Here is an 18,623-nt window from a genome sequence, read left to right as displayed (position 1 = left end):
TTCCATAATTTATTAGATAATAAATTTTCTCTGTTAAAATGAAAACGATACTACATATCAAAAGGCATACATTACTATTGGTCTTTCCAACACTTACTAAACCATTTCACTAGACAAGTTTAGTGCCCTTTTGAGGGCAAAAAATCATAAAAATGCATAAAATTTCTACAACTCCCACACTCTGTCCAATCTGCAAAAGTGTTCATGCCTTAAACTTGCTCATGCATATGGAAAATAAATACTTTCTGTCAAAATTATAGGGTGAAACGAAACTATTTCAGGGATGAGTAATATAACTGGATTATTGAACAAGATAACTTTCATTTCACTTACACATCACTGTGAACAAAGTAGCAATTCTGATGTTCAAGAATTTAAGTAAAAATTAATGTTAAATTGAAAATGGGAGAAAAACACTAGGATCTCTTTGAGATGTCTACAAATAGACCTTCCATTGAACAATATGCAGATTGTCACACCAACTCAACATCAGCATAATTGGTTCACTGAAAATATGTATAATATTAGGAAAGAGTATAAACGGATGGCAAACTGAAGAGTGGAGGTAAGGAAACAGGTTACTTAGTGTCATTTCCTAATACATGTTTTCACTGAGAAAAAGTATAGCCTAGCTATTTGCTATAGTCTCAAAACTATATTTTTCTACATTCTCAAAACTACTAAGAGGAAGAATATGACAATAACTTATGAAAAACGATGGCAGCATGCAAAAAAAGGCAAAGAAACAAAAACACAAAACCCCCAGTTCTAAATCATAACAGCAAGACCAAAAAATATCTCAACTGCAGTTACTTTTTGTGGTTACTTTCCTATCCATATAACATAAAAGGTAAATCACATATAAACAAACTTTTTAAAATATAGATATTGAGAAAGTTTTTAATAAAAATTAAGTTTAAGGTTATTAGAGAAAAAGTTTATCTTTAGTATTTTACTCATTATAGACTAAATTTTGTCTAAAATTCTTAAACCAATTTACAATATACAACTCATATTAAACTTTAATGATATTTGCTTTTTCAAGATAAAATTATAAAATTTAAATTTCAATACATGATTACATGTAATTATTGCATAACATAAATAAAAACTCTCATTTAAATTAAATTATCATGAATGATACAAATAGCTTACATGCTCAGCTGTTAATAGCGAAGTTTAAAAGTTGAAGGTACTTAAAAAAAATACTGGAAATTTCCTTCTGAAATACTTCTACTCTAGCATCTAAAGTATAGAGTTGTACTCTGAAACACAAGAGGTTGCCCTGAAGTCAAATAAAATCCCTGGAAACTAATTATTCATATTAAAGCCAACATAACAACTTTTGCTCTAAAATATTACCAAAACAGTTCTCTTAAAATATTATTTACAAACCAAACATATATAAATATATTTTTACATGTTTCCTAAAGTATTCTTTAAGTTTTAACTCATAATTTAAAATATATGTTCAAGCAATATCTGTTCAAATAAATTTGAAAATAATTTTAATTCACTAAAGTCAGCAAAAAACCTTGTAAAAATGTCTGTGTATGTATTTTAAAATTAAAAGTGTTGTTAAAATACTTAAGCATCAAAAGAATTAAATTTCACTTACATTTTGTAAAGCTTCTACTTGCTAAGAAAAGCATATGAATTACTAAAATGTCATGCCCTGTGGCATGAAATAGCATGACTTAATCCTCCTTTGCATTTCAGATACCTCAGGTTTCTAAAATTATTAGAATCATATCAGAAATGCATATTTATAACATCCTATTAGAAAAAGAACCCTGGCTGTTTCTTTTCCTCTTCAGATAGCAAAAACGTGCATGTGTGTATGTTTCTAAAAACATGAACATTAATTTCTATATGTTTTTCACTTAGATGTTGTGTCATCTTATGGAGAAGCTACATTTAACATTAATTAATCGAATCAGGAAATATATATTTTCAATATATAATATTCTTTTAAAGTAAAAATTAAGCTTTAAAATGTCTAAGAAACTCAAGCAAGATCCATACCTCACTCCTCACACTCCAAAATAATCAGCTTAAAGTGCATCAAGGACCAGGACTAAAGCCAAGGACTATAAACTTCATTAGACAAAACTTGGAAGAGCTCTAGAAGCCTTAATCCATGACATAAACAGTCTTTCAACCATCCTGAAAAACTTGCAACCAGGAGAGAATAAAATAGATGAATGGGACCTTTTAAGAATCAAATCCCTATGCACTTCCAAAACCTTCTCCAACAGGGTAAAAAGGGAAGCCACACACTGGAAAAAAGTATTTGGTAATGACATGTTTGACAAGGGACTTATCCCTAGAATTTATAACATACTCAAGCACAACACCAAGATAAAGGAAAACAGCCCAAGTGAAAAATGGGCAAAGACAACATTCAGATGGCAAACACACACATGAAGAAATGTTCAAAATCCCTACCTCTAAGAGAGATGCAAATAAGAACAACTATGAGATATCATCTCACCCCAGTAAGATTAGCAAAATTTAACAGAATAGCAAACAACAATGCTGGTAAGGTTGCGGAGAAACTGGAATGCTTAATCAGTGTTGGTGGGAGTGTAAAATGGTACAACCACTTTGGAAGGCTGTATGGCACCTTCTCAAAAAGTTGCAAATAGAAATCCCATTTGACTCTGCAATTCCACTATAGGAATATATCTTAAAGGATCCAGAACTGCCACCCAAGCAGATATATGGATACCTATGTTTATTGTTACTTTGTTCACAATAGCAAAGAGTTGGAAACAACCCAAGTGAAAGAGAAGTTTTGGTATATTCACACATAGATACAATGCTGCATTGAAAATTGGGGAACTCATGTAATATTATTAAAAATAGGTGACCCAAGAGGACATTATGCTGAGTGAAATATCTCAGTCAAAAAAGGACAAATACTGAATAGTACCACTGTTGTAAAGCAAGTCTGACATAGGAGTTGGGGAAAAACTAAGAGGAGATAAATAATTTATACATCATTGAAATATATGAGGGAGAGAACTGTTTAGGAGGAATATATGATTAGGTATTATTGTCATGACAAGAGTCCAGAATGAAAGCTGCACGGTAGAGTGCACTTGGGGAGGGGGAGGGAATTGTATAACAGTGAAAAGTTTTTTTTTTTAACTTTTCAAAGAGAAAAGCAATCTGGGGAGGACGGGTGAGCTGGGAGGAAAGTGTGCAGCAATGAATGAATGGAAATCCAACGTCTCTGTAAATTTTCATTAAAATGAATAAAAAAGAAAAATGTCTAAGGAACATTACAATGTCAACTCGATGGCACCTAACAACAACAAATCTAGATTGAATTAATTTTATCTAAATGACATGTAAAAAATAGATTTTTATTTTAAAATATTTAAAGTGATATATCCTGAATAAATTAATGAGAAAAATAGTCACAGTTGAGTCATATTAATTCATGTGAGTAGAAACTTCTGACAAATAAAGGAAATTACTTTTGTAATATCATTTTTAGTATGATTAATATACAATTCTATGGTTACATTTTATTTGAACCATTATATTAACATTACGAATCAAAGTTAAGAAAATATCAGAGCAAATCTTAAATTTAGGCAGAGAATGCGATCTGGGTATAGGAAATTGGGTAAATGAAAATATTTTTAAGTTTTGTAGAGAAAGGCAATGTAATTATGCCTGGAAGACAAACTCCATGTTTATCAACGTACTCTAATAGAAATTATACTTGTCTTTAATGTCCTCGGAACATAATACTTCATAGTATGCTTGCCCCTTTTCATTCACCTGTTTATTAGGTCATTGATGGAATAAATCTGTCAGTTCCTTTATAAACTTTTAAGTTCTTCAGCAGAAGCCCATGATGACATTACATAAATAGCTTTAATAATTCTGTTGTAAGAAAATTCCTAGTTTGTCAAAAGAGTTTGTGCACAGACAGCTACCCAACATTTGGTACTTCAAACCTACACATAGGTCTGTGGAAGAAAAGGCTTGGCTGGCAATTGGCTTTTGTTAAGATGTTCTTACAGCTAAAAACATCTGCCTGTGCAGCAGTGGTACTAGGTAGCACATGGGTTACTGTGTCAGAATCAACTTCCCAGCAACTAGCAACAACAAAAACAGTGCCTTAACTTCAATAATCTTATTAACTTTTATAAAGTCACATGATATACTAATGGTAAAACTGTATAAATACTTGTCTTATTTGCTTTGCAAATTTACTTGAAATTTAAATAAAACACACTTTAAATATTTGTATAAATTATATTTAATCTCATCACTGTACAACAAAATTGATGTTGAAGGAAAGAATGCATTATTTCTTAAGAGAGGGCCTCTATCTTTGAAGAGATTTAGGATGTCTCTACCTTAAACCAAGCCACAGTCTTTGCAATTACTTGCTATGCATCAGAAAGCTGCACAACGACTAGGGATGATAGAAAGAGAATTGATGTCTTTGAGCTGTGGTGCTGAAGAAGCGTTATTGAATATACCATGAACTGTTGGGAGAACAAACAAGTTCACCCTAATGAAGGTGAAACCAGGCTCTTCCTTGGAGACAGTAATTCAAAAGCTTCATCTAACATACTCTGGACATGTTGTAAGGCGGGACCTGTCCTTGGAGAGAGATGTCATGCTTGGGAGGGTGGAGGGACGGTGCAAGAGAAGACGACCCTGGATAAGATGGATTGATTCAGTGACTGGGTAATGGAGGTAGGTGGTCAGAGACAATAAGAATGGCACAGGATAGAGCAGAGTTTAGGGCTGTTGTACATAGGGTTGCTATGAGTGGCAGGCAACTCAATGGCACACAACAGCAACAGCAACATTCAATTATGCCCACATAGTTTTGAGGTCTTTTTATTTTCCCCTCCCAAGAATCCATGCTGACAATGCATTTCTTTTAAATAGCAAACTAATCTATGTAATAACATTGCGTATATTATGGAAAATACACAGAAGTTTCTAACTTGATTCAAGAGCACTTATATCACTTGACTGGTTTTAAAAGTCTACTTTCTCCTAGTATCAATCACAAAGTTTTGTTTTCCTAAAAACAGACTTTCTACTTACTCTGCTCTATAATCTTTATTGCTCCAATTCATGACAATTCTATATGCTGTCAATCCAAAGGCAAACAGAATCTATCGGCTGCTCTGAGGAAGAAAAGATGAGCAATCTCCTGTGTGATTTACAGCCTCTGAAAACCCACTGGAGGGTCAGCTAGAGATTAATTCTGACTTGAGAGCATATAACAACAAAAACAGACCACTATACTCTAAACACAACCCTGCTCGCTGAAACTGAGGAGGACCTGAAGTGCTTGCTGCAGAAGGTCAAGGACTGCAGCCTCCTCTATGGATTGAAGCTCAACATCAAGAAAACGAAGATTCTCACCCCGGGCCAATTGGCAGCATTAGTATGGATGGTGAAGAGATTGAGATAGTTAACAGTCAACACTCTTGGTAATAGCAGCCAGGAAATCAGGAGGCGAATTGCATTGGGAAAGTCAGCTGTGAGGGACCTCTCAAGAGTACTGAAGTGCAACGACATCAGGCTGGAGACTAAGGTGCACCTGATCCAGGCTATAGTCTTTGCAATTACATGCTATGCATCAGAGAGTTGGACAGTGAACAGGAATGATAGAAAGAGAATTGATGCCTTTGAACTGTGGTGCTGGAGAAGAGTGTTGAATATACCATGGACTGCTAGGAGAACAAACAGGTTTGTCCTGGAGAGGGTGAAGCCAGAATGTCCCCTAGAGTCAAGGATTCGGAAGCTTCGTCTGACACACTTTGGGCATGTTGCAAGGAGGAACTGGTCCTTGGAGAGGGACATTATGTTTGGGAGGGTGGAGGGACGGTGCAGGAGAGGAAGACCCTAGATGAGATGGATCGATTCTGTGAGTGGAGTGGTGGGAATGAATGTGTTTGAGACGGCGAGGTTGGCACAGGACAGAACGGCATTTAGAGCTCTTGTACATAGGGTCGCTATGAGTAGCAAATGACTCGATGGCACATAACAAAAACAACAACATACTCGAAACACATGTAAATAACTGTCCTTATTCTTTTTATATAACTTCACCATCTTTTGTAACTTTTGGGATAGGTTGCTACCAATTCTCTACGGATGAAAGGCAGAAAAAAATTATTTACACCAAGAAAGTTCCTAGACCATAAACTTTATTTAACAAATTATCCCCTTCTCCATCTACTTGTCAATGGAATTGTTATTATTACTGCTGGTGTTGTTAGGTGGCCATGAGTCAACTATGACTCATAGTGATCCGATCAACAACAACAACAGGTCTGAATCTTGCTCTATCCTGCATCATCATGATCCTGCATATGTGTGTGCCTATTATTAACCTTCACTGTGTCAGTCTATCTTGTTGGGGGTTTAACTCTCTTTCTCTGACCTTCTTCCTTTCCTAGAATTATGTAATTTCCAATGACTGATCCCTCTTGACAACAACAATGGCATTTTGTCATTTCCCAAGGAAGTCTAAAGCCCATGAATAGAGGGCATAGAAGTATAAAGGTCTATTGTCTTTCTTCAACTTGGGAAAACTCTGAAGATGAAACCAGAGTTCTGCTTAAAGGCAAGGATAGTGATACTCCATCTCATTTACTTGAAGCATATTTTCAAGAAAAACCAATATACAGAAAAAGATGCCATGCTGGGAAAGAGAGTCAGAGAGAGGATGATTCTCAACAAGATGACTGATACAGTAAATACCACAATAAGCATGAATATGACAGAAATTTTGAGCATGGTCCAGATAGGACAAGGATTAGATATGTTGCTGATATGAGTCATAGTCAACTTGGTAGCACCTAATAAGAAGAGCAATTATGGATGAAGAGTCCTTCTCTGAGATTGGCTGAGGATTCCAATGAGACCACCAAACCTCAACTTACCCTCTCCTCTTTCCTACTCTCTTCCCTTCTCTTCCAATGATGTTAGCCCTAGTGTCTTCCCCCAATAAAACCCTAGCAGATTAATCTCCCTCTAGGAATTTACTTCCAGATCAGCCTACTTGTAAAACCAACTAAATCTTAAACTTTTTAAATAAGTGACAGATTTCATCTAAATTACACAGAGATGCTTTGTAGAGTATGTTAAGAGTTTTCAATACAATTAAATGTTATAGTTTCTGTAGTCTATAGTCTCTATCCCTACAATGCAATCATATATACTTAAATAAGTCAAATAACTAATCTTTTTGGTTCCTAATTGTCATTATTATTTCTTTTTGTTATCAATCTCTTTATAAGTCTAATATGTATTTGTCTTTGATGTTGGCAAGAAAACCTGCTATTACATCATGCAACACAACACTATATATAGGACATATTACTGAAGACAGGATGTTCCTCTAAAAAAGGACAACTGCAATGAAATACATTGTAAATTGAAGAGCTGTGTTATATGGGGAAGGCAAAGGTTGAGATGACACAGTTATTTTCTTGAAGGATAATGGTTACGTCCCTTTGAAGACAGACTACACATTACATTTTTAAGTCCTTTTGAAGACCGACTACACATTACATTTTGTAGTCTTTCTTAACAAAGATAAAATTATTTAATGATTCTGGTGCAAATGACTGCATTATGGAAAGGGCGACAGTATTTTAATTAATTTTCAAACTTACATAGATTGTTTTTATAATAATATATTTGACTATATAAGAAGTCCTGGTAGTGCACTGATTAAAACAACTAATCAAAAGAATGGCAGTTTGAACCCAGAACCTACTGTATGGAAAGATCAGTCTGCTTCTGCAAGTATTTACAGTTGTGGAAATCCTATAAGCAATTTCATTGTGTTCAATACGGTCAGTATTGGTCAGAATTGGTTCCATGGCAGGTTTACTATCATCAATAGGTTTGATTTGGAGTTCATTTGGTATGTGGAAGGACAATAATGACAATTAGAATATGTCAACCTAGGGATAGATATTTTTGAGGCCCTACAGTATGATCTTTCCTATATTGGAAAAACTCTACAACATCTTTGCAAATGTCTCTTTTTCCCCACAAATAGAATGAAACATTTCTTCAGCATGTGTTTTTACAGCATGCTTCACATTATGGCTACATGTTCCATCATTTGTGGGAACTTCTCATAAGAAAACGGATTTTTTTTAACCTACATCATCCACTTCTGAAATGGCTTGCCTCCGGAAACTCTATACACGAACAGTGCTCAGGTCTTTCATTCATAGGGTCACTATGAGTTGTCTACAACTCGATGGCACCTAACAACAACAACACTAAAATTCACTCACATTTACTCATTTTCACTGAATCAGAATCAACTCATCTTCTAGCATGTTTTCCGGATGCTTAAAGTCACATTCTGGAGGGTAATCGTTTGAACTTCCAAAGAGGTATTGTTTTTCCAGAGCAGCTATCTATGGATTATGCCACAAGAGATTCACAAGTGTACACTAAGAAATAATTATAGATACCAAATAATTAATTTTTTAAAATTGTATGTAGATATTCAAATTTTCAGAATACCTTAAGTTAAGAAAGTATTTGTTCAAGAGAAGAGCCCTAGCAGCATAGTCAGTTACATGTCGAACTGCTAACTTAAATGTCAGGGGTAATGTACCAACAAACAGTTCCAGAAGAGAAAGATGACACTTCTCTAAAGATTTAAAGACCAATGGAATTGGGATCAATTTGAGGACAGTGGTGTTGTAATGTGTTGTCCAGCCAGCAATAACTAACAACAACCATGTGAAGAAGAATAGATCAGAACCATGCCCTAACCTCTACCATCCTCAAGATCTCCAACAGGCTCTAGCCCAATTTCGTTTGTTCAGCGAGCTCTCAAAGTAAGGGGAAATGTTAAAGAAGAGCTACATAAACAGAGCACTAACTTCATGTTACTACTCAATGCAACAGAATGTCCATGACAACAGAGTTTTCTATAACATCATTTTTAACAGAAGAATACAAAAAGTAAGTATTCTTTATGCTCCACAAATAAATATTAGTGACTCATAAGAATGCATGCTTCTTAAGCAGCAGAGCCAATTTTGGAATGCAAAGTCCTTTAACATGAAAGTTCTTAATACTTATGCTGAGCAAGGACGTCAATGCATTTTATGGACAAAAATATTGATAAAAAGTACCTTATTCTTAAGTTCTAATCTTACAAACTTAATAAAGGAAGTAAAAACTATACATATGACCCATCAAATACTAACTTATTATTTACCATACTTTTACTCTGTTCTTTTAGAGAGAAATGTGAATTCTCTTAGTAAATTCTAGGGACAGCAGATGGGGTTAACAGAATAGAAATTCACCTTCAAATTTATTATTGAGGCAACTAGACCATAAACTAGGTTGGAAGATGATACTATTTGATTAATAGACAATGAAAATTTTAAGTATTAATGTAGAATTGTGTGGATAGTAATGAACTTAAGCAATCCATCAAATGACAACATCCTTAATAAAGAGAAAGAAACACACAAGACTAATAGGGGGAAAGGAGTACCTAAAATCAATAGAACGATAATTATTAACTCATTATAAATTTCTTCTGTTAAAAAAGTGAATTAAAACTTAAAATTACCACAGTTCACTGTCTAATTAAAATAATTTCTTTTTGAAGGTGGAGGAAGTTAAAAATATAACTTCACAGGTTTTGAATTAATATTTTAATCTCAAAAACCTAACTGGTTGTTCTTTAGCCTTAATTATATATATTGTTATTTTGGGACATCAAGTTAAACTTACTCCTACAGAGCCTTTACTAGGTTTTCAGAGGCTGTAATCATATGAGAAGAAACTATTCATCCTCCTCCAGAAAATAGCTGATAAGATCCAAACTGTCTGTCTTTGGGTTAGCAGCACAGTTCATTACTACTAAGCCACCAGTTGCCATTGTTGTTATGTGCCTTCAAACCACGTATAACACAGAAAAATCATATGAACTATAGATCTGAACCCTTTTCTATCCTGTGCCAACTTCACAATATCTGACACATTCAAGCCCACTGCTGCAGTCATTACATCAATCTACCCAGCTGAAGCTATTCCTTTCCTTCACCATACCTCCGTCTTTCCAAGCATGATATCCTTCTCCAAGGAATAATCCCTTCTAGCAACATGCCTAAAGTATTTGAGACAAAGTCTCATCATTGTTGCCTAAAAGAAGCATTCTGGTTACACCTTTTATATGACATGTATGTTCTTTTGTTAGTCCATGAGTTACTTAGTATTCTCCAACATCACAGAACAGAGGCATTGATTCTTCTCCTGTCATCCTTATTCACTGCCCAGTTCTCAACAGCATAACAGGTGACTGAAAAGACCATGGACTGAATCAGGCAAACATTAGTCCTCAAACAAGTATCACTGCCCCTCAAAATATGGAGAGGTCTCTGACTATAGACTTTCCCAGTGCAATACACTTCCTGATCTCCTGACTGCTGGTACCAAAAGGGTTGACTGTAGAGCCAAGCAAACTGAAGCTGTCCACAAACTCAATCTCTTCAACATCTATCATGATATTGCTAATCAGCCCAGTGGTGAGAGTTTGTTTTCTTGATGGTGAGCTTCAATCAACATTGAAGGCTTCAGTCCTTGGCTTTCTGAAGCAAGTACTTCAGGTCCTCCTCAGTTTCAGCAAGCAAGGTTGTGTCATCTGCATAATGCAGATTGTTGATGAGTCTACCTCCAATCCTGATGCCACACTTTGCCTAATAGAGCCCAACCTCCCGGATAATCTGTTCAGCATACAGATTGAAAATATATGGCTAGGGCACAGAGCCCAACCTCCCGGATAATCTGTTCAGCATATAGATTGAAAATATATGGCTAGGGCACATCCTTGACACACACCCTTCCTAATTTTGGCCATAAATGCTTGCAGTAACCAGACCTATAGGAGAGCAGCAGCCACAGCAGAGGAACAAATACCAGATATGAGACAGTGATTACCTTGGGAAGGCTACACCATGAAGCCTTTGTCCATGCTATGTAGAGGGCTCAGAGGTTGGTGGGAGGGTGTCACACCATAATTGGCAGGGCTAAGCTCTCTGTAACAATGGCCTAATGCTAAGAGGCTGAAGAACCTGTGAGGACACTTTGGAAGCTGTCTTGACTAAGAAATTTTACACTGTTGCCAAAAGAAATTGTATCCTGTTAACTTCCCTAATAAATTCTATAAATCTTAACTGTGGATTTGCATGTTCTATGAGCTACTGTAACATATTTTGGACTCAGCAGAGCAGTAGAATTGGTGTTGGAACCAGTGAAAAGATGTGTGAGAGTTTGGGGAATATGTTTGATCTTATGAAAACTTCATTTTGTGTATGCTGTTGATGAAGATAGTTCCCCTTTGTGAAGTAAGGAGAAGTCAGAAATGGCCATCTCCACATTGCGCTTTCTCTATTTATAGCCTCTCTTGTGGTTTGAATTAACCATTGACTTTGTGAGAGAAAGAGGAAATTTCTTCACATTAAATTAACAACAGCCTTTTGAAAATCTGCTGTCAGTCTTGAGTTAATTCTGACTCAACAGTAAAGAGATGAATTTTTGTCTGATGTGTATGTATGAGTGTGTCATTAGTTCACTATATTACAGCATTAAAATATTAATAAAATGCCCTCTCACTATCTTATTTCAGCAGAAATAAAATAATAATATCCTCACTCAGCTGATCTAAAAGTTTCAACAAGTGTTTCTAAAAGATAGTTCTTAAGTCACAAATATAAATCCAAAATCATTCAAACACACTCATTATACAATTTTCACAAAATTCAGTATGAAACAACATAAATAAAAATATTCAATTACAACAATATTTAAAATATTGCTAATCAGTTAAATCAAAATTTTCTCTATTTCTGGGATTTTTTTGCCTTTATATATCAGTATTTATACAGGAGATCCGATTTGGAATTGCATTTAAATAAACAAAATTTTTAGATTATGACCCCACTATTCTGTTCAAAAAGTAAGCTAAAAAGATAAGGCTCATTACGTTGCTATGTGTGTGTGCATAATATTTTATTACAATTGGTAAGAAAATAAAGAATAGATTGCATATACCAAGGAATTTAGGATGAAACTGATTAGTTTTGACAACTAGCCAAAGACAAGAATCCCTTATAAGTTCATTATGATGCTCATATAACTTGATTTAAGTCCCAATTTATTAAAGATAGCAACACAGAACTTGTCTGAATTAAATACATTGCACATTCCTTAAGCAGTAAAACTTTTCAAAACATTGAGAAAGTTCACAAATTCTGAAACTTTATATTTCTCAAACATCACAAGCCCAACAAAGATTCAACTGCAGAGAACATCTTAAATGCCAGTAAGAACACATGTGGAAAAATCACACTTCAGCTAAACTGCAAATTCATATTTGTTTTGAAATCCTCAGAAATTCTGCCCTGTATTTATTTCAATATTATGGACATGATCACAAATATACTGGTAAATTTTAAATTTCCTCATCCAAATTTAAATGTATCTGTCACATATTACAATTATATTCTATGTAGTAAATTCTGATTAGTACTGAGACTAAACCAGCAGCTTTTCATTATTCTTAATTATGTACATTTTATAAGAAAGTAAAAATGTAAGAAAGACCCTATACCTCTTAATTCCCAATATTCTCACTCTCCTTTTTGTCTATATCTATCAAGAGAGATGCTCATTTTACAGCAGTCTTAAATGGTTTATAATTCATCACCTTTTATTTCTCCTACCAGGTTTCCAATGATTTTAATGAGTATAATAATGATTTCACAGAGAACAGAAAAAAAATAAAGAAAACTTAAAGTGTGACTGATCAACAAGCTAGCACAGTAAAGTTCCAAATCAGCAAGTTAGATATTCAAAGGAGACAGCTCACCTGTGCTGACACATTAATCATTTAGTGAAGACAATCACAAAACGTACCTGCTTGTCCAGTGGTGATACTGACAGCCGCAAAAAGTCTCTGGGATCGGCTTAAGTCAGAAACTCCATTTACAGCTTCAACTTCAAAAGTATAGTTAGCGTGTGCTAGTAGGTCCATGACGGTGACATAGTTATCCTCTAATCCAGTCTGCTGGGGCATATATCCAATGTTACTCCCACAGGGAACACATTCACCCTGTTCCCAACTGCACCGTTTACACAATATTCTGTAGGTCACATCATTTCTCCCTCCATTGTCTGCAGGGGGACTCCATTCCAAGCTTACTGTGGTTTGGTTGATATTGAAAATGAGGTTCTGTGGTGCAGATGGAGGTCCTTTGGAAACAAAAAAATAAGGAAGAAAAGTAAACAACTAAGCAAGTTTAGAAATGTTGCTACATACTATTGAGTGAAAATCAATCCACAGCAGACCGTCCAGTGGGTTTTCAGAGAGTGTTAATCCTATGTGAGGAGACTGCCCATCTTTTTCCCAAGGAGTAACTGGTGAATTCAAACCACGAGTTTTTGGATTGGCAATGCAACTCCTTTTCACTAACCCACCAAAGCTCTTAACAGAGAAATAACATACAAGCAATGAAAGGATGTGTGGGCTGGAGGCACTAATCTAGTGACTCAACAATCAAAGAGAAAACTAGTTGAAATGCTTCCTTTCATATACACATTTCATTACCTTTACTAAAGAAGCCATATAAAAGCCTTCTGGAATTTACTTGGCAAGAGGCTTTATTTATTTTCCATTTAATATACAAAAACCAAAATAGGATAGCAACTGTCTTTGTACTTTTGCCATAGTCTTTAGTTGTTTTTCAGCCAAGCAATTAAAAAGAACAGTGAGCACACTTATAAAACCAGTTGTACAGTTCTTTTAAAATAGTTTTGCTTTAACTATACAACAGGGAATATATTTACTTATTCTTAATGTGCTCCAAAGTTATTTATAGTAGTGTCTGGGATTGGCTTTGGATTTGAGTCTCTCATTCATTAACTGACGCACCAAGACATTTGCTCTATTTAGTGGTGGAATTTTGATCCAGAGTCATTACTTTTTAATCCCCCATCAAATCCACAAAAGGTTCTAATAAATTTCACATTTTATTGTATGTGTAAAACTGTTTGGTAAACTGTATCTTGATTTTTAAAACATGAAAATTGCACTTAAGATGACTTAAGGTATAGTTCTATAATAGTATCATTTAAACTTATCTTTTGATGGAAAAATTTAAGAAAAATTAAGAATGTATTCATGAACACTATCTTAAAGGTTTCACTATGTTAGTGGTGAGTAGAAAAGGAATTAAAGTCCTTATTTCCTTTCATATTCCTAAGTACTTACTTGTGCAAGCAACATATGGAGGATCAGAAGGAGCTCTATAATACCCATCTTCACATTCACATCTTGAGGAGCCTTCTTTATCAGAAAAGCTGTGAGTGGGGCAACGGGAGCACTGGAGATCTTGAGAGGAAGATTTGTAGAACCCACGGCCACAGGCTATAAAAGGCAAAAATAAAAACACTGAAAATAGGAACATGAGAGGAAACAGAGCGTCACCATTTTTATTTTAGTAATATTGAGCAAAGAATAAAACATTAAAATATGAGAAGGAATGTCTTATAATAAAATAATTATTTTGGTTAATATAAAAAAATTATGATGCCCTTGTTTTTAAAAATAAAAGGTGGGGGAAATACAGCCACATACACTTGTACCACTAGTAGACATCTAAAGGATCCCTGATGGGGTACTGGTAATAAATGGAGCTCCAAACGAAAAGCAATTCAAACTACCAGCTGCCACTTGAGAGAGTGATGGGCAATGTCCTGTAAAGATTTCCAGCCTCAAACACCATGAGGAAGGCTGCTATGGGTTAAAACCTACTGGAAGACAGTGGGTTGAATTATGTGACTTTGACTCATGATAGTTAAATGAGAGTATCTTTGATTAAAATAAGATTAATTTGTTTATTGGACATAAACAGTAAACTTCATAGTTATATTTTCCCAATTTAAGATAGCTGTAAATTAAGTTTTCATTTAGTTCTATTAAAATACTAATATAATTTTAAGTACTAGCCTAAATATAAGGCTGCATAAAAATTCTACTTGAAAATGATAAAAATATATCTTTCCAAGTTTTAAGTAAACTTCAAGTTATAATTTCTACCAATTTAATCTGCAAGATAGGCTGTTTTTCACCAAGACAGTTTCCCTGTTACTAAAAATAGTGAGATCCCAAGGGATTGCTGAACCACCCACCAAGAAAAGCCATGAACTGTAAATAGATGTTAATGCTTTCTCTCCTCTTCCACAACAGGCAAGAAGCCTACTCAAACTTCCATAGCACTATTCTCACAAATGAACAAGCATGTGGAGAGTATGTTATTGTCTATTCAAGTTGCCCTTACTTTGTTAAGAGTCTACACATTAACACGAGTTGAGCTGAGTCCAACTTAGAGTGCAACTCAATCAGGTTTCCCCATTTTCAGCTATAAATCTTTTTGAAAAGATATTACCCGTATTTCTCCAGGAGAGCCACTAGCAACTTTTGGTTAGCAGTCCAACTCATAATGCACTTATGCAACCTTTGCTCCTACTTAGATTCTGTTGTTGATGTTATTATGAGCTGTCAAACCAACTACAAATCATAGCAATCCTATAAACAAAGGCTCTGAATCTTGCCCTATCTTGAGTGAATCTCATCATCTCTGATACATTTAACCCACTGCCACAGTCACTGTGTCAATATTTGCTATTAAATTACTTACCCATTCACTCACTCACTGTTGAGATAGAACTAACTCATAGTTGACCTTCCAAAGGGTTTTCAAAGGCTATAATTAGTATGCATGGGATGAGAAGGCCCATCTTTCTCTCACAGAGAAGCTTGTACATATAACCTTGCCCTACCCTATCGGTGCCACCCTCATTATCTCTGACAGACTAGAACCTATTGTTGAAGTCACCATGTCAATCCATCTCATTTGGGGGTCTTCCTTTTCTTTTCTGACCTTTCATCTTTCCAAGCACGATGTCCCTTTCCAAAGAATAAATTCTCTTAGCTACATGTTCAAAGTATGAAAGATGAAACTTTGCTATTATAGAGCACTCTGATTGTACTTTTTTTCAAGCCATGTCTGTTTGTTCCTTTGGAATGTCATGGGATATTCAGTATTCTTCAGCAACACACAATTCAAAGTTGTCCATTCTCCTTCTGTCATCCTTATTCCCTGTCCAGCCCTCTTATGTATTGCAGGTGACTAAGAAAGCCATGGCCTTAATCAGTTGAACCTTAGTCTTCAAACACATCATTGCTCTTCAGTATTATGGAGAGGTTCCTGGTAGAGGAATTGTCTGATAAATATGTCTCCTGATTTCCTGACTTTTGTTAACAAGGGTGTTGATTGTCATTCCAAGCAAAATGAAGTCAATAACAGCTTCAATATTTTCTCCATCTATCATAATATACACAACCTTACTTGCTGAAACTGAGCAGGACCTGAAATGCTTGCTGCAGAAGGTCAAGGACTATCACCTTAAGCATAAACTGAACCTCAATATCAAGAAGACAAAGATCCTCACCACTGAGCCAACTAGCAGCACCATGATAGATGGAGAAGAGATTGAGGTTCTCAACAGTTACAGCTTGTTCAGCTCCACAATCAACATCCTTGGCACTAGAAGTCAGAAAATCAAAAGACGAATATCACTGAGAAAAATCTGCTGTCAGGGCTCTCCCAGAGTACTGAGAAGCAATGATGTCAGTCTAGAAACTAAGGTGCGCTTGATCTAGGCATTTGTCTTTGCAATTACTTACTATGCAACAGAGAGCTGGACACTAAGGATGACAGAAGAATCAATGTCTTTGAGTTGTGGTGCTTGAGAAGTATCTTGAACATACCATGAACCATCAAGAAAAGCAATGTCTGTCTTGGAGAGGGTGAAACCAAGTTTCCCCTTGGAGGCTAGGATTTTGGAGCTCCATCTCACATACTTCAGGCACATGGACAAGTGGGACTAGTTCTTGGAGAAGAACATCATGCTTGGAAGAGTAAAGGGACAGCGCAGGAGAGGAAGACTGACAAGACGGATTGAATCAGTAACTAAGGCAATGAAGGTAGGTGTGTCAGAGTCAGTGAGACTGGCTCAGGATAGGGCAGAATACAGAGCTGTTGTATATAAGGTTGCTATTAGTTACATGTAACTTGACAAAACATAGCAACAACAACAATCACAATACAGAAGGACATCATGCTTGGAAAGGTAGAAGATGAACACAGAAGACCATGTATGAGATGAATTGGCACAATGACTGTGGCAATGGGGTCTGAAATAGTGAGGTTGGCTCAGGACAGGACAAGGTTTAGAACCATTGTTCATCAGGTTGTTGTGAATCATAACTGACTCAATCGCATATAAAAAACATATGCATTTCTTTTTCTTTAGCAATTTAAGTTTTCATTATTTCAACAGGTTTTTTTATTAAATTATAGCATGAATTGTCCTCAAACCTCAGACAATCACAAAGATTTCATTATTTGATAGTATTATACATTGAATACATTCCATGTACTCTCAATATTAAGGGTATGAATATTCATTTACAATGATGATAAAGTATAATAACAATTAATACACCATATTTATTAATACTATCAGGATATATTTATCATGAATTCAGTTTTAACTTTCCGTTTCTTAGTTGCAATTTTCTATTCATGTTCTCAACTACGGTGTTCTACAGAAATTCAAACACATATTTACTCCTGGGCAGAAAAAGTTCAACAAGTCTACATTTTTGAAATTATGAGAAAAATGTTGAGTCTTTGTTCTCATGCTGCATATTTAAATCATAATACTGATATAGTTGTAATTTCAAAAATCTTATTTTGAGTTTCACACAAAAGATGTATATTCTAGACTGGCTGGATTCTTCACTTAAATATTATTTTGCAATAAATAAAGCATTATATAGGGAGCTCTTGTGGCCTAGCGGTAAGAAGCTGTACTGAAATCCCGAAGACATGTGTTTCAAATCCACCAGCTGCTCTGCAGGATAAGAGGAACATTCTCCTCCTGTTTATTTAGAGCCTCTGAAAAGCTGCTGGAAGGTCAACTATGATCTAGCTCCAACTCGACAGCACGCAACAACAAAGCACTATCTGGATAGATAGAAATTTAAGCAATAACCATTTGTTGAAATATGCTTCACTACTGCTCTCAGAAAGAAGCCTTAATAGTATAGTGCATTATGTATTGGACTGTTAGAAGTAAGGTCTATAGTTCAAATACACCAGCTGCCTCCATACAAAAAAAGATAGGTGATAATATCTTATTAGGATTTACAACCTTAAAAAGCAAATGGAGGATTATTAGGAGCCAAAATCTACTCACTGTTGTGAGTTTTATTTTTGTTGTCTTCAGAAGCTAGTTGGCTATGTTGGATTATGCAATTTACAAACATAGAAAGCATTTTTCAGTAGATCTGACAATGAATTTCAAACTATCTTCACTTGTTCTTAGCTGTTACCATGACTCAACACCACAATGAGAACAATGAGACTGATTACAAAACTTAACAGAAGTATAATCCTTTAAAGCATTTCTCAAAACACTATCTTGTTACCTAAAAGAATGGTTAATTGGTAGGT

General features: G+C 35.2%; 1 protein-coding gene across 3 annotated transcripts in view; it reads right to left on the bottom strand.

The window, feature by feature from the left end:
* The window catches only part of EPHA7 (EPH receptor A7), a 281,251-nt gene that overhangs the window by 174,324 nt on the left and 88,304 nt on the right, over window positions 1-18,623 (bottom strand). For all 3 annotated transcript variants that reach the window (XM_006881208.1, XM_006881210.1, XM_006881209.1), the window contains exons 4-5: window positions 14,312-14,467; window positions 12,958-13,293 (exon numbers count right to left, since the gene is read on the bottom strand). In XM_006881208.1, the coding sequence (XP_006881270.1) occupies window positions 12,958-13,293; window positions 14,312-14,467 (492 nt within the window). The remainder of the gene's footprint in view (window positions 1-12,957; window positions 13,294-14,311; window positions 14,468-18,623) is intronic.

Source organism: Elephantulus edwardii, unplaced genomic scaffold, assembly GCF_000299155.1.
Source record: "Elephantulus edwardii isolate Elephantulus edwardi_28Jun2011 unplaced genomic scaffold, EleEdw1.0 scaffold00013, whole genome shotgun sequence".
Taxonomy (NCBI): Eukaryota; Metazoa; Chordata; class Mammalia; order Macroscelidea; family Macroscelididae; genus Elephantulus; species Elephantulus edwardii.
Note: the sequence above shows the minus strand (reverse complement) of the source record. Positions and strands in the feature narration are given on the sequence as shown.